The sequence below is a fragment of the Amblyomma maculatum genome, chromosome 7 (genome assembly GCF_055883805.1).
Source record: "Amblyomma maculatum isolate TAMU_Amacu chromosome 7, ASM5588380v1, whole genome shotgun sequence".
Taxonomy (NCBI): Eukaryota; Metazoa; Arthropoda; class Arachnida; order Ixodida; family Ixodidae; genus Amblyomma; species Amblyomma maculatum.
Genome location: NC_139350.1, coordinates 94,743,188 through 94,767,949, shown reverse-complemented (window position 1 = coordinate 94,767,949; position 24,762 = coordinate 94,743,188). Strand labels below are relative to the sequence as shown.

General features: G+C 44.4%; 1 protein-coding gene across 1 annotated transcript; it reads left to right on the top strand.

The window, feature by feature from the left end:
* Positions 1 to 11,970: 11,970 nt before the first annotated feature.
* LOC146183983 (chromosome-associated kinesin KIF4A-like) lies at positions 11,971 to 24,416 on the top strand. Its single transcript, XM_084608455.1, has 5 exons — positions 11,971 to 12,196; positions 15,547 to 15,737; positions 19,357 to 19,524; positions 20,572 to 20,833; positions 24,235 to 24,416. Exons 1-5 carry the CDS (start codon positions 11,971 to 11,973, stop codon positions 24,414 to 24,416), a joined length of 1,029 nt encoding a protein of 342 aa, XP_084464581.1.
* Positions 24,417 to 24,762: the final 346 nt, after the last annotated feature.

Below are 24,762 nucleotides of genomic sequence, written 5' to 3'. Positions count from 1 at the left end.
GCATTTCTGACCATTAAATTCAGAAATAGAAGATATAACCTCTTCTAAAGTGAGAGGTGCCTCTACTACAGCATGCTGCTCATCATAAGTTTATGAAAAGCTTCGAACAGGCGATTCAAATGTGATCTCTTCTTTTGGCCCTCACAGCTCCCAAAGAGCTTGCGATAATATCCGAAGAAAGAATCCAGAATTGCAGGTGCAACACTGTAGGTGAAACCATCATACCGAATTTCCGACATCTTCTTGGAAAGAGCAGTCTATCTGTCATCCCCTAGGGCCCGTCAAGAGGACTTTTTTTCTAGAAACCTATTGGAAATTTTATTAAGGCCCCCTTATATTTCGCAGTTTTTAATTGTTGAAGGTCTGCTTTAACATAATTGATTTCTTCTGTAAAGGCCTGAAGGCGTACTCACTCAAGCTCATGTAACTCAATGTACGCCTTAGCTGACAAGTGATACCTCTTCAGAAATGCGATCATTACTGAATCTTCAATGGCCAAATGCTTTCTCTCTTATTTAAGTAAGTCTCACTTTTGAAAAACGAAGAGGCCAATACGCGATTTCAAATAAGCAAATACAGCAGGCTAAAAGATTTCATCTGACAGGAGACAGCTATTGGTATGAACCTCGGTTCTATAAGTCCTATTGGTTACACAATGTTCATTGTGGATATCAATTTTGATTCTATATTTCCATCTAATATGAAGCACTTACCTTCAAGTCTAATATCTCTTCTACCCGGTCACCTTGAAAAGGTCCCTGATCACACTGTAATCACCACTGATGTGTTGGTGACTGCGCAGAAAGCAGCGATTGGAATTTTTTCAGTTTCATTCATGGAGTTTTTCGGTGCGCATACCCGATTACACGCCGATGTTTTTAGCAGAGTTTATGGCAATTGGGCTTGCACTTTAAAAAGCCTTTGCTATCAGCCAAAAATAATTTTTCTATCCGACACTCTTTCTGTTTTATTGTTACTGGAGTCAGCACAGGATGCTTTTTTGAGCCGCTGTGCTCAAAAGAGCACAGCGGCTGAAGCCATACTACCAACCATAATGTACGGCCACCCCCTGTGACCGTACCTGTAACCTTCACCCATCCCGATGTGAAATACTGTAGTATTTCATACCAGGATGGGTGAAAGAAATACGCTTCATCTGGGTCCGCGGTCAGTGCGGTATTTTCCAGAATGAAGCGGCAGACTTTCTTTCTTTCTTTCATCTTTATTTGAGACAATTCAGTAAAAATTGGCTCAGGAGGCAATAGCAAAAGGCTCGGAAAGAGCTATATCAGCTATTGATGCATCTGTTCCATGTACCATCCCTAATATCATCATTCTTGGAATGTCCCGTTTTCAGCGTTATCAATACATATCAGCCTCATGGAATGATCCCTTGCTATCTACAGCAGGATACCAACATCTAATGTACTCATAGAAAGTTCGTTGATATCAATCACGGCAGTGTGAGGTAACGCTGACTCTCATGCGATGCAGGATTCCCCGCCTAAATCTCTACTTTTGTAGATGCGGTTTCAGCCCCACAACCCTTTGAGAGACTTGCGGTGAGATTGAAAATATTGAACATTTCCTTCTCGCTTGCCGAAGGTTTCCACGTCACAGAAGGGTACTTTTATAAATTCCAATAGCACAATTAGGATTTACGTTGTCGGTCCCGTTTCTACTCTTATTCGGTGCGAGTGCAAAAAAGATTTGCGTTGCCTCAAACTTGTCACTATTTACATACCTACCATCACAGCTACGGACAAATTCCCTTGCTAATTGTATTCCAAATTTACAAACTTCCAATTTTTTGCTCCATATTTTTTTCCTTTCATTCAATTCTGTGATCTTAAATCTTTAGTTTTTTTGTTTAGTTGGTTAATATTTAATAAACTTATTCATTATCTGTGGACATTTGGCAGTCCACACTGAACCCTGGTCAATCCCCCTTCGTGGGTATGCGCCATTTATCAAGGTAGAAGAAGAAACAGAATCGCGAGGGTGCGTGCTGCGTTCGTTCGCCCGTGGCTGCGCTAGGCCACATAGGTTGCTTCGGGTGCTCCCTTGTACTGATAACTGAACGGCCCCAAACAGGTAAGCTCGAATTTGACTTCGGTTGCAGTGGCGCCGAAGGTATTCTACTTACGGCTCCCCTATAGCCTATGGATGCACCTGGGCAACATTTTACCGTTACCGGCCTGTATTGACTTTGAAGCAACGTCTAATGCCATGAACCACTTCTTCGTCAGTGTCACTGCTTTTCGCAGGCTTGAAACTGTCGCCACGTTCAGCGAAAGAGAGGTTCGCAGTCAAAATCACAGTGGAGCCCGCTGCCTTCTTTCAACCCTGGCAGCGCTAGGCCACGTCGGTTGCGGCGGGGTTCCCCTCCACTGATCACTGGGCAGAACCAAACGGGTAAGTCCGAATTTGACTACGGTTGCAGTAGCGCCGGATATATTCTGTTTACGGCCTTGCTAGCGTATCAAGCCTACCGGGCGACATTTTACGATTACAAACCGTTTTTGATTCTGCAGCAACGTCATCTGCCACGAACCACTTCTCTATCTGCGTCACTGTTCACCGGCTATAAACTGTTCCCGCTTTCAGCGAGCAAGTTTACATCCAACATCACGATGAAACCCGTTGCGTTCATTCGATCCTGGCGGCGCTGTGCCACGTCGGCTTCGGCGGTTGATCCTCTCCACTGCTCACTGAAAGGTGCCAGACAGGTCAGTCTGAATTTGGCTTCCGTGGCAGTAGCGCTGAAGATATTCTGCTTGCGACTGCTCTAACGTATAAAGTCCCCCGGTACACACTTACTATTACCGTAATTTGTTGATTCTGTAGCGACGTAATGTGCCACCAACCACTTCTTCGTCAGTGTCACTGATGTATCCGGCCTATAAAATGGTCGCCACGTTCAGCGAAGAAGAGGTTCGCATTCAAAATCACGATATAGCCAGGCGGCGCTAGGCTACGTCGGCTGCGGCGGGTGTTCCCTGCTCAATAAATGAAGCAAAACAGGTCAGTCCGGTTTTTGACTTTGGGGGCAATGGCGCCAAACGTACCCTGCCTGTAATGCTGTTAGCGTATGAAGGCGCCTGGGCAAGAGCTTTTGCTATTAGGCATGGAATACTTTAACCTCCCATGTCAGCGACGTTTAGGCGACGTAAAAGCGGAAGCTAAGATTTCGCAGACTACAGCGCAGTAGCGACACGGATAGAACAAGAGACGGACGCAAACATGGGCGCTTAGAAAAATGTCTTCAACTGGCTTATATGGACGTCAGTTGTATGACAACACACTGTAGTGCTTAAAATGATTGACCAAGAAGTCAGCCGCTTCGTAGTAACATTTTGGCAAACATTTCCATTAATCCAGGCATGAAAACGAGATCCTCTCAGTTCCGAACGAGATGTAAACAGAAGAGTTCGCTCTCATCCCTCGTATGGCTCCGGCATACATGGAGGAAGGAAACAACTTAGGATAGGCCCTTGTCATTATATTGGAGAAAGTTTGGCGGAAGTGACGTCAAAATTTAGGGTTAGCGAAGTCGGGCCATTGGCAACGGCGACGCTGTTGCTATGAAAACTCGGGCCACTACCAACAGCGTTACTATGGGCCCTAGGTACGTGAGCGTCGCGGAGAAAAAAATACGCAGGGTAATGGAGGAGGAGAGACGTTGCAGCGTCCGGCCGCGCCGGGTTCAAAAATGTGACATCAGGGCCTCTCCTAAGTTCTTTCCTTCCTCCATGCCGGCATACTAACGTTCAGTGCTGTCCAAGCGAGTGATTACCGATTGCGGACTGTTCGAGCCGCAATAATGAAATCCGCATAACTATTCATTTCTGAAAGGACACCTCAAATGCGTCTTGAAAGGAGGCTCATGAATTGTAATATACAATAATTAGTTTACTGGAATGAAAATCGGTAGGACGCTTCAGCTCCACCTTTAAGAGTGGCATGCGATTGCGTTAGTGAACACCGCTCGCATTGCGTTTCATGCGTTTTGTTGCAAGCGTCTAAAGCCCGCTTTTGGCACATGGCGTCCCTGGTGGTGGTGGTGAGAAGGTTTATTGATTCTTGAGCCTTATTATTGTCTTCACTGATGGGTCTGCTCAATATCGCGTAGGGTGGCCGGGAGCTTGTGGATTTCAGCGACTGTTAGAGCACAGCCCACCAGCTCCTTTTGTGCAGCTGGGTCCGAGCTGGACAGCGCGATCTCCCATCGCTCTATGTCTGTTAGTTGCCAATTGCTGGCTGGCTGGAGCTTAGAACAAATATAGAGGATATGTGGTGGATGTCTGCTTTGGGTGCTCGGTAGAGGGTGCATACAGGGGAGAAAAGGCCGGGTGGATATGGGCAAGGTGTGCTGGAGATAGAAACGTACAAGACTGCAGCTGGCTCAAGGTCACCTGCTCGAGTTTAGAAGGATTGAGTAGTCGCTCCCTGTAGTGGGGAATAATTTCGTTATAGGTAACCAGACATTCGCGTACACAGCCTGAGTCTGTAGATGGTTCCGGTCGGTTGACGTGCGCTCGAGCTGTGTTGTGGGCAGCTTCAATCCCAGGGTAGCCCGCATGAGCAGGTACCCATAGGAGTTCAACTGATCTGGTCAAAGGTTGAACAGAATTGAAAATGTTGAAAGCAGGCACGTGAATCCTGCCTTGTGCAAAATATTTGAGTCAACATTGATATCCAACAAGTTCCCGAGGGTTCAGAACAAAATTATTCAGAACAACGGCAAGAATAATGCCATTATTACCAGGCTCACAAACGCAGTCCGCCGGACCATGAGACTGATTAGACGAATTGCGAACCATCATCAGGGAATGTGGAAGCATGACCTCCGCCACCTTATACAAGCGTTCGTGGTGAGTCAAGTGGTGTACTTCCTTCTATACTTTTTTCCTTCCAAGGAGGAGGAAGAAAAAGTAAATTCACTACTCACGCAAGCCAATAAAACGGAACTCAATCTCCCCGGACACACCTCAAACACCCGTCTGCTCATTATAGGGATTCACAATACCCTAGGTGATCCTATCGAGGCTACTCGCACAGCACAAGTTGAACGCCTATTATGCACCGGAATACGGAGGCATATTCTCACTTCCCTAGGCCTCAACCTTATTAACTCCCTCAGACCCATGTACTGCAATTTTTAACGCGGTAGCGTTAAGGAGCTCGTGTCGCAGAAAAGCCGGTGTCGTCGGCGTTGTTGGCCATTAGCGATAAATCCCGGCATGCACTTCATAAATGAAAAGCAACTTCCAAGATGGGCTGGGTGGGAATCGAACCAGGGTCTCCGGAGTGTGAGACGGAGACGCTACCACTCAACCACGAGTTCGATGTTCGGAATCGGTACAAAAGCGCTTCTAGTGAATGCGGTGTTGCCATAGAAACGTGCCGTAGAACGTCATACTGCGTTGTATATCGGTAATTATGAGCATGTTACTTACAGAAGTCGCAGTTACACGAGTAGTGAAGTACGTTTCCGCAACATTTCTTCTGCGCCCTGCACACATGCAGAGCCATCTTGCGGCAAACACAGAAAAACCCCTCCTCGCAATGTGCTGCGCTGCCGCGACACGTGGCGCGCCACTCGCCCCTGACGTTTCGCCGTGCACCCTGACGGGTTGTAGAATAAGCGTCTTTCCTTTCTTTAGATCACTATCTTCGCTCACCCGCTTCTCCCCTTCGGGCCGCGCGGGTAACGGTGCGAGGATGCCCTAATACCCTTGCGTTTAATAAGTTTTCTCGCTCTCTCCCCTTCCAACATCCAGCGTGCGTCACTCGAACAGTGATGTTTAGGCGACGCGGCTGCTCTTTCCGCTGACAGCGCGATTGCTAGGTGCAGCGTCTGATGCCGGACGCCTCTGACGTGATCGCTGCGCCGTAGCGCTTATGCTGGGAAAGCGTCCCAGCAGAGGAACACGGGAGCAAGGAACATTGTAATGTGCACAACACAGTGCGATAATGTAGATTGTGAGAAGCACTTGTTTGAACAAATAATTAGGAAAAGTTGTACAGTGCACTTAGAAGTGTTGAGTATGAAAACTATGTCTTTGTGTGACTCAATAGCATACCGAGCTAATGAGTGGGCGGTGCGAACGAGGTGCAATAACGCTATCGCGTTCCACTCTTGAAGGCGAAGCTTAAGCGTCCGCCAAATTTTTAATAATCCATCCACTCCCAAGAAACGTCCGCCTGGTCCATCACCTAGCTCGCCGAGGAGCCAACGCCGCTGCGCTGAGCAAACACTATCAGGCAGTGATATCAGGCACTATCAGGCGCTGAGCAAACACTATCAGGCACTGATACCAGGCAGATATCAGTGCAGTTCATGTGGACGCCGCAGAATATGCTCCGCATTTAGGCTATGCCTTGAGCGTAGTTTCCAACACATTTCACTCTATAGTTTCTGGTTAGATTAAAGATACATTCTCGTTAAAAGCAGATGAAGCCGCAATTTCCTTGACAGTCTCCTTACCCACTCCCAGACTCATCATTAGGGATTCAAAAACAAAAGTAAATGGAGCACGCTATTAGTAAAACTTCGCCTGCTGCATAATTGAAATTGAGAGTCATAGTATGTGCATACTTGTAGTAGACACCAGTGCGCATTTACTTAGACAAATAATGTTTTATTATCTCAAATACAGAAAGCGTGATTGCAACTTGAACGGCAAAGAGTGCTTCGTTTATTTATGTCCGCACCAGTACATGCACCGTCCGCACTCGTAGAAGGCTCCGAGCAGGAGCAGGCATATATACCCAGTCGGCACTTGTAGATGGGGACGACGAATCATACGAACGTCCCGCCCTGTTAGTCGGCAGCGTATATCCATCACACACGTAGTCACAGAGAAAGGATGCTCCGCGTCCACTAAAATTTGCACAGCCAGCATACAGCGCCTGCGCTTCGCCGGCCGGCTGGTGATAGTTGTGATAGTGAGCTGGTGGCACCACAGTACAGAAAGAGTGCGAAGCGCGTCTCGGATGGAACGGATGGATGGATGGAATATAGAATCGTCCCCTTTGAAACGGGGTGGTAGCAGTAGCTATCATGCTCACTTTTCTCCCTATATCTTAATTATTGATTTAGAATGGTTAACTAAACCATCATTCTATTTATTAAATTTTTGTTCCTACATTACTAACATTATGTCACTTCTCTGCTTTTAAGCCACCAATCTTCCAGTCGTTTTTTGCTAGTTTCGACCGCCGGTTTATTCACCCGGCCACTGTTATCTCTAAACCCCAGAGCTTCAGGAACTGTGATTGCGCCTGCATCAACTTCCGGATGGATACCATTACATTCGAGTATAATATGGTCAATTGTTTCACTGGAGTTTCCACATACAGCACATGCGTCATCTCCATTGTTAAATTTCTTTTTGTAGCTGCGTGTTCTAAGGCACCCTGATCTAGCTTCAAAAAGTAGGACACTGCCTCTTGAGTTATCAAAGAAATCTTCCTTCCAGATCTGCATTTTCCACTTTCGGTATAATTCCATACTCTGATTCTTTTCCATCACATTTATTCAATTTTTATTTTCTGTGTTTTTCACCTGTTGCCTAATGCTCTCAATTTCTCCGTCCTTGTGTCTAGCATACTTACTAGTTAGTTTCCTAGTACTGTTCCTCCATTGTGAGTCAACGCTTTTTAAGTACAGGTATTTAAATACTTTAGCTGTCCATCTTTTACTGTCCAATTTCCTCAGGCGGTAATCATATAATATTTTAATCTGAAATTCCCGTACTTCGAAAGATGCCCAGCCCATATCTCCCTGTACCGCCTCATTTGTAGTTTTGCCGTGGGCACCTAGTGCTAATCGTCCAACGGATCTCTGATTTATTTCTAATGTCGACTGTACCTCTGATTTTAGGCACAAAACCGCATTTCCGAAGGTAAGTCCGGGCACCATAATTCCTTTCCAAATACCCTTCAAAACCTCATACCTATTGTATCCCCACAATGCCTTATGCTTCAATATCCCGGCATTCCTTCGCCCTTTGGCCTTAAGTGATTGCTCATGCTTTTCAATGTATGCCAATCCTTCGTTTACCCATACCCCCAGATATTTATATTCTGCTACTCTAGGTATTTCATGGCCTTGTATTTTAAGACCCTGATGAGTTGAGCCGTTGAAAATCATCAGATCCGAAAATCATCAGAGCCAAGAGCGTCCCCTTCGTCTCCGCAATACTTAACTGGAGTTTGCAATTCTTCCAGACTATCAGCTAGCAGCACAATATCGTCTGCATACATCAAACTGGGGAGGCGCTGCTCTACCGCCTTTCCACCTTATCTATATGACAGGTTAAAACCTAGGTTACTGTCTTGTATCCTCCGTTCCAGGGTTATCATATAAAGCATGAACAGCACCGGTGATAGAGGACGGCCTTGTCTTAATCCTTTGCATACTTTGACATCGCCCGTACTTCTTATCCCTTCCCACGTAATTTCTACTTTATTATCCCGGTATATTTTCTGTAGGAACTCTATTATCTCATAACCGATACCTTCTTCTCTTAATATGTTCCACAGGAGTTCCCTGCTTACGTTGTCGTACGCCCCGTTTATGTCCAGGAAGGCCAAATACAAAGGTCGATTTTCCACTCTAGATATTTTGATGGATTGGGTAAGGACGAACAGGCTATCATCTAAGCGCCTACCATTTATAAAGCCGTTGTGAAGTTCTCCGAGTATCTTGTTACTTTCTACCCATGCTTGCACCTTTAACTTCACCGCCTTCATGGCTAACCTGTACATAACAGATGTTTTGATAATCGGCCTGTAGTATTTTATGTGCATCCTGTCTCCTTTCCCTTTATAAATCAAATTCATTTTACTCTGCCGCCAGCTGTCTGGAATTTGCGTATTCGTTATGACTGTTTCCAGAGTTTTAACAACGTTTCCTTACTTTTTGGACCGAGTTCATTAATCAGCTTGATCGGAATTCTATCTATTCCTGTAGATGTGTTTTAGGAATATTTTTTTCTGCCTTTATTCAGTTTAGATTGGTCAGTTCTAAGCTGCTTTGTATTCCGCTACCTTGTGTTGCATGCTGATTTGCGGAGATTACCCTATCGCCGATCTTATGTGACTCGGCTATAACTGATGTAATGTAGTTCACTGCGTTTTCTCCCTTTAAACAATTTCCCTCGTTCTCTTGAATCCGATCCTGCTTTCTTTGATTATTCTTCCCTAGCCAGCTTATATGGTTCCAGAATTTTCTTGCTTCACCTCTAGAGGCATCGTGTATGTCAGCCACCAGCGATCGGTGCACTGCCTTATTTTACTTTGGACGAGGGCCTGCACCTGAAGTTTCTTTTGTCGATATGATTCCCAATTTTGGTCGATTTCCTCCTGAGATACCTGTGCTTTCTTTGCCATTCGATGTTCTCTTGAAGCAGCCCGTCGTTGTTCAATTGCTTCCCTGATTTCCTTATTCCACCAGCTCCGTGGCTTCTTCTTTCCATTCCAGCGGTTTGCTACTTTAACCTCCTGAATTTTCCTCCTTATGAGTAGTTCTACCGGTTTATAATCCCAGTCTTCCATGGGGTTTTTCTCAATTGCTTCCTCTATGTCTGCTGCTATCTGCGCTATTTAATCGTCGTTTAATTTTGCGTTTACGTTTAGTCTAAGTTCCATTTCTCTTTTCATCAAGGGCCCCATCAGCAGACTAATACGTTTATCATCACTTGCCAGACTATACTCGCCTTCTTTGACTATTTCCAATTTTGTGACCTTGCTATAAATTTCCTGCGACTTCAGACAATAGTCAATGGTCGTTTGCCTGTTGCAGAATTCCCACGTGATTTGGCCTTCACATTTTGTTTCTCTATTTACTATAACTAGATCGTGTCGCTCAAAGAAATCTAGCATTAGCTACGTGGTGGCGCCATCTGCACTAAAGAAGTCGTACTAGATAGAGTTCTGGTTTTCGCCGGCCTGATATCGCCATCAAATCTTATGTTAGCAATGCGCAAAATTTTCGGATATGTACTGTTACTTGCTTAATTTCTTTTTAGTTCCGTAACAGATCATTTCTTATCACATAGTGTGTGACAAAGCTTACACAAAACACCCCTTTACTCAAACGAAATAGTGAGGATCTTTGATGTATCGGTGGCATGCTCGTCTCACAGTAAGAAGCACAGGAGAAAGAATCCCGGTATGTTCGGAGTACTTTCATTTACTTTTATTTCTTTCTTTCATTTTGGATTTTCGCGTTACAACGAAGAAGAAAAACAACGCCGGTACCGGCTTTCCTGCGACACGGGGCCCTTACGCTTTAGCATAAAAGGCACTGTATCGGTGACTTTTCTCCTTGGACAGCTGACCGCATCGTAAGAGAAAGTAGAAATGTGGGAACGAAAACACCAATGGGAGCAGTAGTAGAGGGCTACGGAGTAATTTTGACCACCTGCGGATCTTTGACGTGCACTGAGATCGCACAGCACACAGATTATAAGACGTAAAGGCGGGGTATTTGTCACACTTCTCGGTGCACTCCGGAACCTCGCCTTAAGGGAAGAGAGGTAGGAGGTACTGAAAGTTGTGCCATAGTGGAATACTACCGAATTATTTCGAACACCTGGGGATCTAACGGTCACTGACGTCTTGGCAGCATGCGAATACCTTTTTTAATGCGAAAACCTTTCTAGGCTCACGAAGAGAAAAGCTGCGCAAAAGCAGCCCTTGTGTGTGTTTCCGTATTCTCGCTCGGTCCTTGTTTTATTCCAGCAGTTTTAAAAATGAATAAGCTATGCGCGTAGCCTGTGTATCTCAACTGTGCACTGATGTGTCACTCGCAAATAGCGGGCGCACGATCAGGGAGGTTATGAATTAAAGCGACTACTGGTGGTAGGTAAATAATAAAAATTATAGGCACCGATAGAGTATGGCTATTCCTATCGACTAATAATGATAATTAATGACGAATAAAAATGACTTCTAATGGTGAATATGCAAAAGTATACGATCGTAATGACCGTAACTAATTGGAAATGAGTAAAAATACTTAGCTATGAATGGTAAGCACTAAAATGACTAGACATGACTCGTCATGACTACTAAACGACCAGTACGTCAAACGACGACTTGAGTGTCCGCAACTAACTAAAAAGAAGTAACAATGCTTAGCGATGGGAGACAAATGATAGGAGATGAGGGGTAGGCTTTCGCCGTTCTTCTCTTATGATTGACATCTAAGAGACGCGAGAGCTTCAATGGGCTAGGAAAGCCAAGGCTGCTGTGGCCGGGAGTTTGGCCTGCAAGGGTCCTTGACCTAATTAAGATTGGGTGTCCATGATTCCGAGATGCCTAGCCAAGATTCTTTGCCTTCCTTCTCCAAAGCCTAATATAAACAGATTGGATTTGCCCTTCCACATGAGCTCCACGTTCACCCCCATGGTGCGTCTGCCTAGCAAGCGCGCAGGCTTCTGCGCAAGGCTTTAATTGCGCAGCGATGGCGCATGCGCAATTAAAGCCTTGGCCGACCACGGCGAAACTCGCGGAACTAAGCCAGTAAAGCTTTCACTTTAAAAGCATGAAAGGGACACCATAGTTGTGCACGGGCAGATTCCTCAGCTGGTTGCTGCTTTCAACTACTCTCTCTGTTCCTGTTTATTTAAATCGAGCATAGATGTATTCTTTAAGCAATTCTCTGTTGTTGTTTTTTGCATTCATCTGCTTTTAAGCGCTGGAGAAGCTTGATGAATTTAAACGTACCGGATTTGTGAGGCTCTTGAATGAATGCGTCGGCTCATTTTTGAATTTGCAGTGAATTGCGGCAACTCATTGCAATGCCAGATGCGCAGCACACCTCTTTGTAGTAATGTTTCAAGCTACTGCTGTACCTCCAAAGTTTCTCTTTCATTTCCTCGTTAGCTGCTTTCGGACAAAGTTTCACCCTTTGATTATCATTTTTCTCTGCAGACCTCTTGCTCAATCAAAACCGGAATGGAGAAAACTATCCCCGTGAAAGTGGCGCTGCGCTGCCGCCCACTAGTGTCCAATGAAGTACTGGAAGGGTGCCAAGTTTGCACACGGACAGTGCCGAATGAGCAGACTATGGTTTCACGTGGTGAAAAAATGTTCAAATTTGACTACGTTTTCGGTGAAGAATCGAGCCAGGCTGAGGTCTACGAGGCATGCGTCTCCAGCCTGCTGCCCAGGATATTTGAAGGTGAGCGTATAGAGCCTGCCCACAAAAATAACGATTAAAAGTTTTCATTTCTATCCCACGGGTAAACTTGGTTCTGGAGACACGAAAATGTAGCAGCATCGTTATTTACCTTTCTTGCATGGCCGTTAAATAGAACAACGGTGTTGGCGCATTGTTGTAGTGCCAAAATTGTTACTACGTTTGTCATAACGTCAGGTTCTGATGAACTCGCTACCTTTCTGAAATGAGAGATTAGCGCCATTTTTCAAGCGCCTACAAATCTTGTTAAACCAGTACTCCTGGTTTCCCTTGCCTTGGTGGCTAGGTATGGTAGTGACGTATAGGTGGTTGATTTTCTAGAAGACGTTATTAATGTAGTAACATAGTATAGCTAAATTAGGCTGAATTATTTTGTTGCCTAGCATGATGAATTAGAAAATGAGCTTTCGCACGCTAAACGTTATTTAAGGCTAATGAACAAAACGCAGGTCATTGCAGTCTTGCTCCGAAAAGCAATGATAGACCGCAGTGTTCCCGCACCACTTATCTGTTCTTCTGGTGCTGTGTAGAGCATGATGAAGCAGCGCAACAACACAAGGCGTAAGATGGCCAATGTGTGCCAGCGCGCTCCTAATCCACGAGTAAAGAAACGGCTGACAAAGGCGCTTAACAACAGTAATGCGTGAAGAAGTTGCTTTATTAAAATCGGTGGGAATTTTTCAATAATATCTTCCTTTGAGTAGCTCCGAAACACGCACAGCAAACAGAAGTGGTTCCATGCATGCACATTACACTGGTTTAAATTATCTGCAGATGCAGAATAAAACATTTTCTACCTTATTTAATCATTGTAATGTATTTACAGCCGTAGCAAACACTTTCTCAACAACCAAATTTTTGTGGCTTGAAATGACTGCACAATGGCTGAATTTCAATGGATACGAAATTTAACAGCACCTGTACATGTATTATAGTTTTGAGAGGTGAAGAGAGTCAAAGACGATCGTCAGACAGTGAGGCTCCTTATCCAGTAAATTCAATGGACATTCCGATACAACAAAAACACAGTTACAAACAAATTACAGGATTGCATTTATTTCACTTAAGAGCTTAATGGCGAGAGCGTTTGCACCTTCTTTTCTTCTACCTTTTCTCTTCTACCTGTATATTGTCTTTGTGCACTCGTTATAATTTCGTTTCTCTCTTTCCTTTGGTGTCGTGGTCGGTGACATCGGCATCTTAGGACTCCTCTGCTTGACACGCGAGACTGAAAGGATTTACATGGACCATACTGGACTTTTATACGAACTAGTCTTAAGTAGCCGAATCGGGAAATTATGTCGACGTCAAAACGTATTTCGGCGTCCTGGCCGGATAAATTATGTCGACTTTAGAACCAATTGCGACGTCTGCCGGACACATCTGGGAAACCAATATCGCGTGCGCGAGATTTTCAACGTGATCCTTGAAAGGTTTTTGTCTTAAAAGAACGGTACAGACCCAGAACATATTTTGATGTATGCGCGTGAAAGAACTGCTCTCTCCGTTTCTTCGAAGCGTTTGGATAAGAGGCCTCTGTCGGAGGAGCTGCTGCTGTGCGCTTGGAAGGGCAAGGGGAAGGGTGTCCAGGCAGTGCGGGCTGTCTGCCGTTTTTGGTGCGCCACCAGACTCGATTCTAGCTTGTAAAGCGAACTATGGTGCCTGTATAATTTTTCCATAGGCCTTCTCCCACATCGTCACCCATCGTGATCCTCTATCTTCTCCCCTTCCTCAGGGCAGAGTAGCAGGCCAGATTTTAATCATTCCGGCCAGCCTCTCTGCCTTCCATATCAATAAACCCATCTATTAATGGGAGAGATGAAATGGGCTCCTTGATAGCAGAAACATCCCAAACGAGTCAAATTCTGTACTTTAGCAGGCCTTGGCACGCGAACGGAAGAGTAAATGTCCTGCATGCCAGGAGTATAACTCACTATAAATACCTTTGGTGGATTTTACAGTGTAGAACTTGCCATGGCACTATATCGCTGCCGCATATTATCTGCTGAACGGCGTCATTTATCTGCTTCTCTAGTGTCATCGAATGTTAAACTAAGCCTATAAATTATGTAGTTACATTTTCTCTCAATCCATGCCAAAAGGAGGGCCCCCGGTGTGATCTTGGAGCCAGATTCGTTCATTCAGGTGACGTTCTGCGTAGCAGCTAAAGCATTTAGTGGTGATTTAGCTTGGCTCAGAGCATAAATGGATATAAATATATGATGTAGCGTTCATTGAATTAAATTTTAATTCGCATATTTTGTACGTATTGTTAGGTTTAGCGAAGTATGTAACGGGTGATTTAGGCTTTGCTTAGGATGGAGGCCTAAGTAACGTATTTAGTCCATCCTTGTCAAAACGTATGAAGGCGGCGACATTCGAAGCGTAGCTCGAAAGTCTGGCAACTTAGCATGAGAAGAAACCGGCTACCGAGATGGCGTGCAAAGCTTGTCCTGGGGCTGGTTTGAAAGCCACTCGTAGCGAGGTATTGAGCCAGCCCAGCAAATTTGAAGAGTGCGTGTGGTTAAGCGTTTCCAACAAAAATGTTCGATTTCTCACATGCCATAAATGAAATTACAGCAGGCACAAAAAAGTCATAAAGGATTGAATACCTTTTTTCCTCTGCCCACATAACTGTTTCATTTGCCTATAGTTGGTGAACTACCGTAAGTGCAACATGCAGCAAGAGTTCAAACTGGAGACAGCAAAGACACTGGCACTGTAATGCGCTTCTCAAGTAGCAACACTATGCATCATATTGTGCACCAAAACTGAACAGCTTAGCACGTGTTGCACATTTCTCTTAGGCGTTTGTAAGCTGAAATCGCAGTGATCGAGGTGTGTGCACGAGTGAAGACGTATGGCATTGAAAACCAAGAGGGCCTAGGCAAAAGTGATTTTCTATTCTTTTTGGGGCTTTCTTTGAAGAATGCGCATTCTGTAATCATTTTTGCATCAGGAGTGCTCTCAAAGAAGAGAGAAAGCCTTACTGCTGCCATTGGTTCTAAGCCCTCTACATCGCATCCAGACCGTGCACATCCATCACACGTCGCATGCACGCCTAAGCTAAGGCAGTGGCTGTCTCGGACTGATTTTGAGCAGATTCACGTTATAAATTTTTTAACTTCGTGTCCGTATGGTCGTCATACCGAAATTTGTCAGGAAATGAGGCGCCGCCTTTGCATCTCTTAGTTGTAGGTATAGTTTGTGCGTTTTGCTAATTTTCTATGAGGCCCCCGTCCGCTTATACTTGATAGATCCAATTTTACATTTTCAATGAGTTCACGTCAGCGATTATGTTTGAAACCAAGAATGTATCTTCTATGTTCAAGGCTACAACGCCACCGTTCTCGCCTATGGCCAACCGGGCTCTGGAAAAACATTCACTATGGGAACGCGCTCGTCGTCCAATGACACCTGCTGGGACGATGCGGGCATTATCGCCAGGATAGTTGACAATATTTTCAAGCATATCACGACAAGCAAAGAAAAAATATTCCTTGTGCGAGCTACTTTCCTCGAGGTGAGTGCATTGTATGCAGGACAGCAAATACGAGGCGTGTAATTCGCGAAAATGTACTAAATATGGCCAATAAAGTTTAAAGAGCCAAGCTGTGAGAGCTATTCTGCTGTATGTATATATCACTGTCGATAATCAGGTCATAAGGGAAACGCCACCGATATATTTGTTGAGAGGAAGACTTCATTCCCAAGTGGTGCTTCTTGAACGAGTTCCCCTATAAATAGAGAAGCTTTGTTCCCTAATGTGTTGCACAATTCGACCATTTCCTAAGCATCGCACAACGAGATTGCGCCATTGCGCTTGTCGTCAAAAGACATGAATGCTGCTTCTGAAGGAATTATTGATTTTAACCTTTTACGCAACCACCACATAGGCGGAATAAGCGGCGTTTATTTTATTTTAGCAATCTGAGTGGCAAAAAGATCCAGTTCTGTTTCGATTCGAGTGCGATCGTAGTAGACTTTGTGGGAAAACCAAGCACGGTCGTCAGCTTCTAGCTGATTAATCATTTGCTCGAAGTCTTAACCCTTCAAGCTTTTACTTGTCTATGCTCTGCTCTGTGTGTATATGCCTATTTCTCTTGAAGTAACCCTGTATGTTATACCTACATCAAGTGTTTTTTCTTTATTTTGCTGCAAATTCCTCGAATAAGCAGGCGAATATTCTAGTGCAACTGAATTTTCTTTCATGCCTTTGAGATACAAACTGAGCCTAAATGTAGGAGGCATCAGGTTTGTAGTTGTACAACTGGCTTGTCATGGATTTAATGTCATTTCTACTTTCTCGCAGATATACAAAGAAAATATTTTTGATTTATTCTCCAAAAGTTCATTCCGAGAACCATTGACGATACGGGAGGATCACGCTGGCACGATAAGGGTAAGACTTCACTAGTGCATTAAATTGTTTTGGGCTAACAGCATGATTAGGAGCGTGCAGCTCGAAGTACGTCGGCTATGATTATATAGTTACGTGATTATAATAGGCTGCTCCTATTTTGGGGTACCCGCATTAGCAATGATGTAGTGCTTATGCATTGTGCTGCGCTCTTAAACCTTAATACAGAACTGTAAGCTTAAAATTCGAATTTCCCAGCTAACCAAACAGGCACAAACATAAGCGTGATCTCAAGCAAAAACCATCTGGATATCCAGATGCGATTCCATCTGAGGCACCCTCAGCAGGAAAAGTACATGGAGCCTTCTCAGCCCTACGGAAAAACCAAAAGTTCTACGAGGCAATAGTTTCACACAATCTCGCCTAATCGCCTAAGCTCTCATACGGTGGACATCATTATCATAAAATATTTCGCATAATTTATAATAATATACAAGAGACTATGAGATCTTATGCAATTATATGCGACTTGTATGTGATTGTTTATGGAATTAAGTGAGATCGTGTGAGAAAATGTGAGGATATTGCCTCACATGTTTTCAGTAACCTACTGAAAAACCAAAAATTCTACGTCGCAATAACCTCATAAAATCTCATCTAATCGCATCGTCTCTCATACGGTTCACATAATTATCATAAAATATCCTACATAATTTATGATAATGTAGAACAAGCTGTGAGACCTGATGCAATTATATACGACTTGTATGTGATTTCTTATGTGAACTGAATGAGATTGTGTGAGAAAATGTGAGGTTATTGCCCCATACAGTTATTTCAGTAGGGTAGGGAGGTGCTTCATTGAACCTAATAAATCCAAAGGCAAACAAAGCAGTAACTTGAGGAGGGTACTCAATGACTTCAAAGGCACGGATCACAGCTCGCCGGCAAACTAAAAGAAACATACTCATGTACGACCGTAGATGAAGATGAGGAATTTAGAACATACACTAGAGAAAAAACGCCACAATTAGGATGTAGAATTCCCCGTCGTAGAAATAAAAACCGCATTAATGAGTATGAGGCGAGATACGACACCGGAAGAAGACCTGATAACGGTCGGCCTTCTGGCCAACCTCAACGATCAAACCCTGGACGATTTTACGGCCAGTAATGATTGCTGGGACTCGGGATGTTACCAAATGACTGGAAAATATCCATAGTAATGTTCATCCCAAAGCCGGGCATAAAGATAAAAAAGAAAATTTAAGACCAATCACTCTCACGTTCTGCACCGGTAAGCTCATGGAGGTGGCAGTAAGGCAAAGGCTGTCCGACTATTTGGAACAACATGGGCTGCTGCCGCCCTCCATGTTCGGCTTCAGGCCACATTTATCAGCGCAGGATGTACTGCACCAAATCAATAGGGAAGTTATCGATCTCCTTTTAGGGAGTTCAGAGACAGGGCGATTTCGACCCTGGACCTGATGATGGTCTTTGAAAACGTTAAATATTGTAAAAGTGAAAATTTCAAACGGCAACAATTGCGGCGAGAAATAATTTAGCTACATAAGAACTTAGAAAATTCGAAATCTTATATCAGAATGGGCAATAAAAAAATTTGCTGAGGTTTAGCTTTTGTTTAATCCGGTAGGTTGCGTAAGCAAAGCCGACGTAGCTTCTCTTTCTGTTCTTATTCTTCTTCCTTCTTCTTTCTTCTTCTTCTGCTTCCGCGGCGCGGCGGGGCTACCGACCGGGTTTACCCGATGGCTTGAAGAGGGGCCCCATCTACTTTCGCTTTAAAGGTCAAACGTGGCTACCGGCCAGGTTTACGCTACGGGCTGGAACCTGGCGTAGTATTGCTTAGACAATACAAATTCGGGCCAATGAATATGGGAACACGGGGAACGCCTCAAGGAGCTGCTCTTTTCCGCTGCTCTTTAACGTTGCCCTCATAGCGCTCCCAGAGAGGCTCAACGCCTGTGAATGGCGTACGCAACGCCATCTACGCGGACGACTTTACCATCTGGTCGTTCCATGGGTAACTTAGGGAAGATGGTGGGAGCCTTCCGAGAGGAGTGCGCTCCGAATAAATCAGAACTCTTGCACATTGCAAAACCTAAAGATCTAGGACAAAACATACACATTTACGTTAATGGCAATCCGATACCAGAAATGGACATCCTTCGGGTATTGGGATTGCGAATTGATAACCTGGGTAACGCTTACAAGACCCTGAAAAATGAAAGTCCACCTGCGGAGAAATTAGTAGGATGATTGGCAGGATCTCCGGCAAGAACGGTGTACGTCTTGAACAAGAAACCGTTTGCGTGGTTTAGGCGTTCGGCGTCACTCGTGGGGAGTACGTGGCGCTTTATCTCAAGCTGAGGAAGAGCGACCGTGGAAACCTTGACGCGGTGATTCGGGCGGCGGTTAAAAAGGCGCTAGAACTCCCGGCCAGAACCTATGCGGAGTGCCTGCTCCAAATCGCGATCCATAATAGTATACAGGAGCAGATTGAGGCCCGCAGAACAAAGCATATTTCTAAGCTGTCCGTGACCAGCATCGGCAGGCAAAACCTCTGAGACCTAATTCTCGGGCTTCTCCCCATCATCGAAAACAGATTGGACATCTCGGATATGTGGAAACTATTTGGTTGGTTAAGCCGCTCTCTAAAAACATGAATCGGGAGCATAATAAGGGGAAGCTGCAAGCCTGCAGAGCAACATTTATGCAAAATAACTATGGCAGTAAGAGAGGCACATATATTACGTGGATGCAGTGGGTCCCCCGCGAGGACGGCATCTGCACCATCACTGTTGTGCACGAAGAAAGACAGGTGAACGGGCTCTCGGTAAAAACTAGTGACGCGATAATGTTGGAGGAAGTGGCGATTGCACTGGCCTCCACCCACTCCGACGCAGCGTTTATAATGTCGGACTCGCAACAGGTTTGCCGAAATTACGTGCGGGGTACGATAGCGCCACACACCTGCAGAATATTATTGGCACATACGAGCAATTCAGATTCAGCTACTTGTAAAAAAAAAAAAACAGATAATGTGGGTGTACGGTCGCCAGATGGTGGGGGGGAACGAGACCGCTCGCGCGGTTCCCGAGCTTTCCTACCCGTGGTTCCGCTAAAATAATCCGGTTCCACCGCAGCAACTATAACAATCCCGCTCATAATTCATGCGAAGATTGAAACTCATTTCCGCCTCTGCAGAGGGGAGCTCCCGTGACCCGCCAAGGGTCTCGACAGATATAAGGAATGCCACCTTAGACGGCTTCAAACCGGGTGTTTTATAAATCTCGCCATACTAAAATACGTACGTGGATCCGGCATTCACGGGTAGGTGCAAATTCTGCGGGCAGTATTCTGACCTATCCCACATGGTCTAGGCTTGCCAGCAAAACACAAATATAGCAGTTATAACATCCAACTAGGCAAGGCTGGAAGGCGGCCCTGTCCAGCTCGGACCTGGAGGAGCGGGACTCGATCCAGAGAGCTCGAGCAGTAGCAGCGGCCAATGGCGTCTTGGAATGGGGTCTGACACCCAGCGCCATTGCCATCCCCACTTTCCTTTCACAAATTATTTCAGCCTCACAATAAATGTATTCTCTTCCTTCTCCTAAAGTTATAAAAGGGCTGTGACCAAATATCTACCTTGAAATAACGTTTTGTCGGGCTAGTTGGTGAGAGTCCATGTTCAAGGCGCGAAAACGCACATGGACACAAGAAATTCAACGGGACGAAGCGCTCCTTCCCGTTGCCTTTCTTGTGCCCGTGTTTGGTTTCGCAAGTTGACTTTATGATGAAATCTCTATACTTGGTATTTTTAAACAGTGCAATGTTTCTTGATTGCTTATTCTCAGATGAAAAAAGGGTGGTACTAGAAATGTTCGCTCTTTCTTTTGATCCCATTTTCAGCTTTCACGTTGAGCGCGAACGCTTGCTGATACACTGTCTGTGCTTTTGTTTCAACTTGTATGAACAGGGGACCAACCTGACGGAAGTAAGTGTGACCACTCCCGAAGAGACAATCCAGCTCCTCGAGAATGCCTCTGCATCTCGAAGCACAGCTTCGACCAACATGAACTTGCGGTCATCTCGGTCTCACGCAATCTTCACCATGATTGTAGAGCAGCGGGACAAAGGAGACGGTGTCTCCACAAGGCTAGCCAAGTTTCATACAGTGGGTCTCGCTGGATCTGAACGAGCTGGAAAAACTAAGGCAGTTGGCGAAAGGCTCAAGGAAGGTTTGTTGCCACTGTTTCAATGTTTAAGCTGCTAGTTGTTGGTGGATAGCTCTAATGCTGGGAAAGGGCGAGCAGCTGGAAGGTAAAAAGGCACAGTAGTCAAACTGCGGCAGAATAGTTCAGATGAGGGTGCGCTACTGTTACGCTCCGTAACATATCCAGTGATTTCGAATTTTTTGGTCGAGAATGTACAGTTTTTGTGCAGCTTGTAGTCCGCCATGTTCTCCATGCAGCTTTTATAGTCGACGTTTCGATAATTTGGTTTGAAAGCCAGATTTCATACACTACATGTAGGGTTGAATATTTTTCTACGAGGTTCAATACTATGCTTCATTGCTCACGCAAGTGACTCAGGACGTCTTAACGAGTGTCCTACATGGCTTTTGTGATAAGCGAATTACGTGTAATAGCAAATTATTCATTGCGCTCACAGCACACGGTTGTAATTTAGTACTTCATTTTCAAAGATACAGCGCTTGATATCAAATCATATCGTGTTCAAGGGTTTAGCTGCTTGGTTGGCCCTTAGCTGACATTTCATTATCAGTGCCAAAAGATGAATGAGTGTGTACTCCTAAGCGCACAATAATTGCTTTCTTCACCATCATCTCAAGTTTTAGAGAGCGCAGCTTTGACCAATACTTGGAGTTAATAATGCGATTTGCATTTAACGACTACATTTTCGACTTCCTTTGTCTGTCATGGCTCCATCCACAAAACTCTGCTGGACAAACGTGGGTGCCTTAACGAGGTTCACAAAAATTTTTATTTTTCACGTTGTTTTTCTCAGTCCACTTAAACATCGTTAAGTAAAGTGCACTAACTACGAACGGATATTTTTATCCCAGTTCACGTCTTTCATTTCACATAATCTTGACCTATACTAGCGACTACTGATGTTATTTCCTTTCGTTGTGTCCTTGCTTTGGGTTATAGCTGTAGTTTGGCCCAGGTATTGAGAAGCTCTCGATTCTGGAGCAAAAAGCTGCGCTGCAACCGTATTGAACTGCCCAGAATTTAATATTGTCGGTGTCAGGTTTTCTCATAGAGCTTTGTTTTGTAATTTAGAATGACATTTGATATAAAATTTTCAAACGTATTTCGAGAATTAAGTGTTGTGAGATTGAGGTATTGTTAGTCAGTGTTTAGTAAGGGTGTCCTAATAGTAATGCCCAACCTTTTTATTTTCCTCGAACGGCGTTAATTTACACACACATGATATTAGGAAACATTCAATCTGCACATCTGCTGCTTACGACTATATTGTACCGCACCATACTCTTAGCGTATTTGATTTGTTAGTGATTTTTATGTGTGCACATTGCTAAATCAGAGTAAGAATGACGAGAGCAGCATATTCACCGTACAGACAGGGCTACACATAAATGGGAAATATGGAAGACAAAAGTTTATCCTACGACATTGACGTGATATTGGTGAATAAAATTTTGTTATTTGGGGCTCCCCTGGAGGGCTGGTGTCCTATCTCCTGAGGTATTTGTTTTGGTGCCCTTTTACTATACTCATGTCTAAATACAAACGGCTTTAGTATATATGAAGAAATGAAGAGTCGCTCATGCAATAAAAAAAATAAGAACTGAGTTTCACTTTAATATATTCCAGTTTACTATAGCGGGATTGTGGATGATGCAACTCGGATGATTAGTTACGGGACACTGACCTCTTTTCTCTTAGATCCGCAATCAATTGTTTACTATACTAAAGGTCTGTAATTGTTCACACTCCGCCGTAGAAGAAGTGGCAGTACCCATTCTAAATTAGTGCGCCTGCAGTATTTCTCAAAGTGGCATAGCAGTTGACTGGTGCGAGACGTCAGCTTGGTAGTGTTGTCCATGAGAGACTCGCCAATGCAAACTGCACTGTTCTGCTCCAGATTAGGCGGGATTTACCATGCGCCCACCATGTGCTCTTTTTACCACTGACAGCTGCCTGTCTGTGTGTGTGTCTAAAAGCTGCGCCGTGGTGAAAGCTCATCGATCTACTCTTGGCGTCTGTGCAATTGCATTCCTAGAAGATGCATATTACGAAAGTACCAGGGTAACAGGGAAGGGTTTTCCCAGTGACTGAGTATACGGAGAAAGATGGGACACTATATTCTGAAAGGGGTGAAGCCGGTGTTAGAAATTTTCAGACGACGAACAGCAATTGTAAAATCAAGCGAGTCTGAGCACTCGACCAATGTGGGAGGGGTTACACAAAAGCTGTAGAAGAACGGAGGTTTGGGCTAGTTGGTGATCATCCATGTTTAAGTAATAGTGCGAAAGGAGAGAGACGAGTGGAAGGATGCACACAAATGCTTTGTTCACCTCCGCCGTCGTTGTGTACCTCCTTCCACTCGTCTCTTTGTGTACATCCTTCCACTCGTCTCTGTCCTTTTGCGTGGTTGCTTAAACATGGTATACACATCAGCTACGCTCTAATGTGTGTGGCAGTACACTCAGGAGGAAAACTGTGCAGCATCACCCGTGCCATGGTGGGAACACAGTGATAAGACACTTTGTTAGTGCCGTCTGAGTCTCTGAGTACCATTAAACAACCGTAAATTTCGGCTGATACGGGATAAGTAACATTTTTATGGGATCACCACGTATGTTTCCCTCGATGTATTAAAGACTGTTCGAAATGTGCAGAAAGTTTTCTGACCCTCTAACAAGGTGCTGTGAGATTTAGACTATGGGTGATAAAGCATATTTTATTGTTTATGCCCCTTCATTTTGCACATTGTAAATTTGGAGGTATAAGTAAATCCTAGCTGGCTCAAAAATGGGAACCATTTCTGATAAGAAGCATTTAATTTCTACGAGGGTTTAACTAAAATAAGGTGACTACAAACTGGGGAGGCTCTACAGTGATTAAAAGGACGCTGAGTACGTATTGGTCTGCGTCGAAATAATTCCAAATTCTAGTCACACTGAGGCGAGCCTTGCCAAATTCGGAGATTTCTAAAACTAGAAGACAAGAAAAGGGATATCGGTGAAAATATAGTGCCAGCCAATTTTACGAGCAAAATGCATGCGTCAATAAACAATTCAGAAGCGAACACGCGAGGTCATGGTGCGCTGAAATTCAGTTCTAGACGCCGGCGGTCTGTCCTTTGCTTTCCCAGGACGCTTTTTATGGGATATTTCTAGGTTTAGCTTTCAGAGCGACAGTTATATTTTTGCCACTGAACTATTGCCAATATAACCAGAAAGACTTGGAGGACCAATATTTGCTAAAAGTAATTTAAAAACGTGATTCTCGATGTCCCTTGTATGTTCGTGGACTAGGCAACCTATCGTTTGGAGGTAGCATTATACGTGGTTTATGGTAACTACGTTACAGATGCGTCACTTCCTAGCACTGAGTTTCCTCTTCCGCGTTCATTTTTATTTCTCTAGATTCCTTGGGGGGCAACAGCCACACTGTGATGATTGCCTGCTTCAGCCCGGCAGACAGCAACCTGGAGGAGACCCTCAGCACATTACGCTACGCGGGCAGGGCTAGGAGGATCAAAAACACGCCTGTTGTCAACTTTGATCCGACACAAGCACGAATCGCCCGACTTCGCCAGCAGGTGTGATCCCGTTTGATGTGTACTGTGGCCTATCCTTGTCTTAAAAATAGCATCTTTAAAGTGTGGGTGATTACTGCCCTACTGAAAAAATTGTATGAGACAATAACCACATTTTCTCACACTATCTCACTCAATTCTCAAAAGAAATCACATACAAGTAGCATATAATTGCATAAGGTCTCATAACTTTTTGTACATTATCATAAATTATGTACGATATTTTATGATAACGATGTGCACCGTATGAGAGTCTATGCGATTCGATGAGATTTTATGAGGTTATTGCCACGTAGAACTTTTGGTTTTTGAGTAGGGTAGTCTCAAAAATTTGGAGTAGGGCAGGGCAGAAAGC

Bases quoted from the DNA above. Each gene is read 5' to 3' on its own strand.
- LOC146183983 (XM_084608455.1), top strand. From the start codon at position 11,971: ATGGAGAAAACTATCCCCGTGAAAGTGGCGCTGCGCTGCCGCCCACTA. The intron at 12,197-15,546 runs GTGAGCGTATAG...TCTATGTTCAAG, and splicing joins GCTGCCCAGGATATTTGAAG to GCTACAACGCCACCGTTCTC. The intron at 20,834-24,234 runs GTTTGTTGCCAC...TTATTTCTCTAG, and splicing joins TGGCGAAAGGCTCAAGGAAG to ATTCCTTGGGGGGCAACAGC.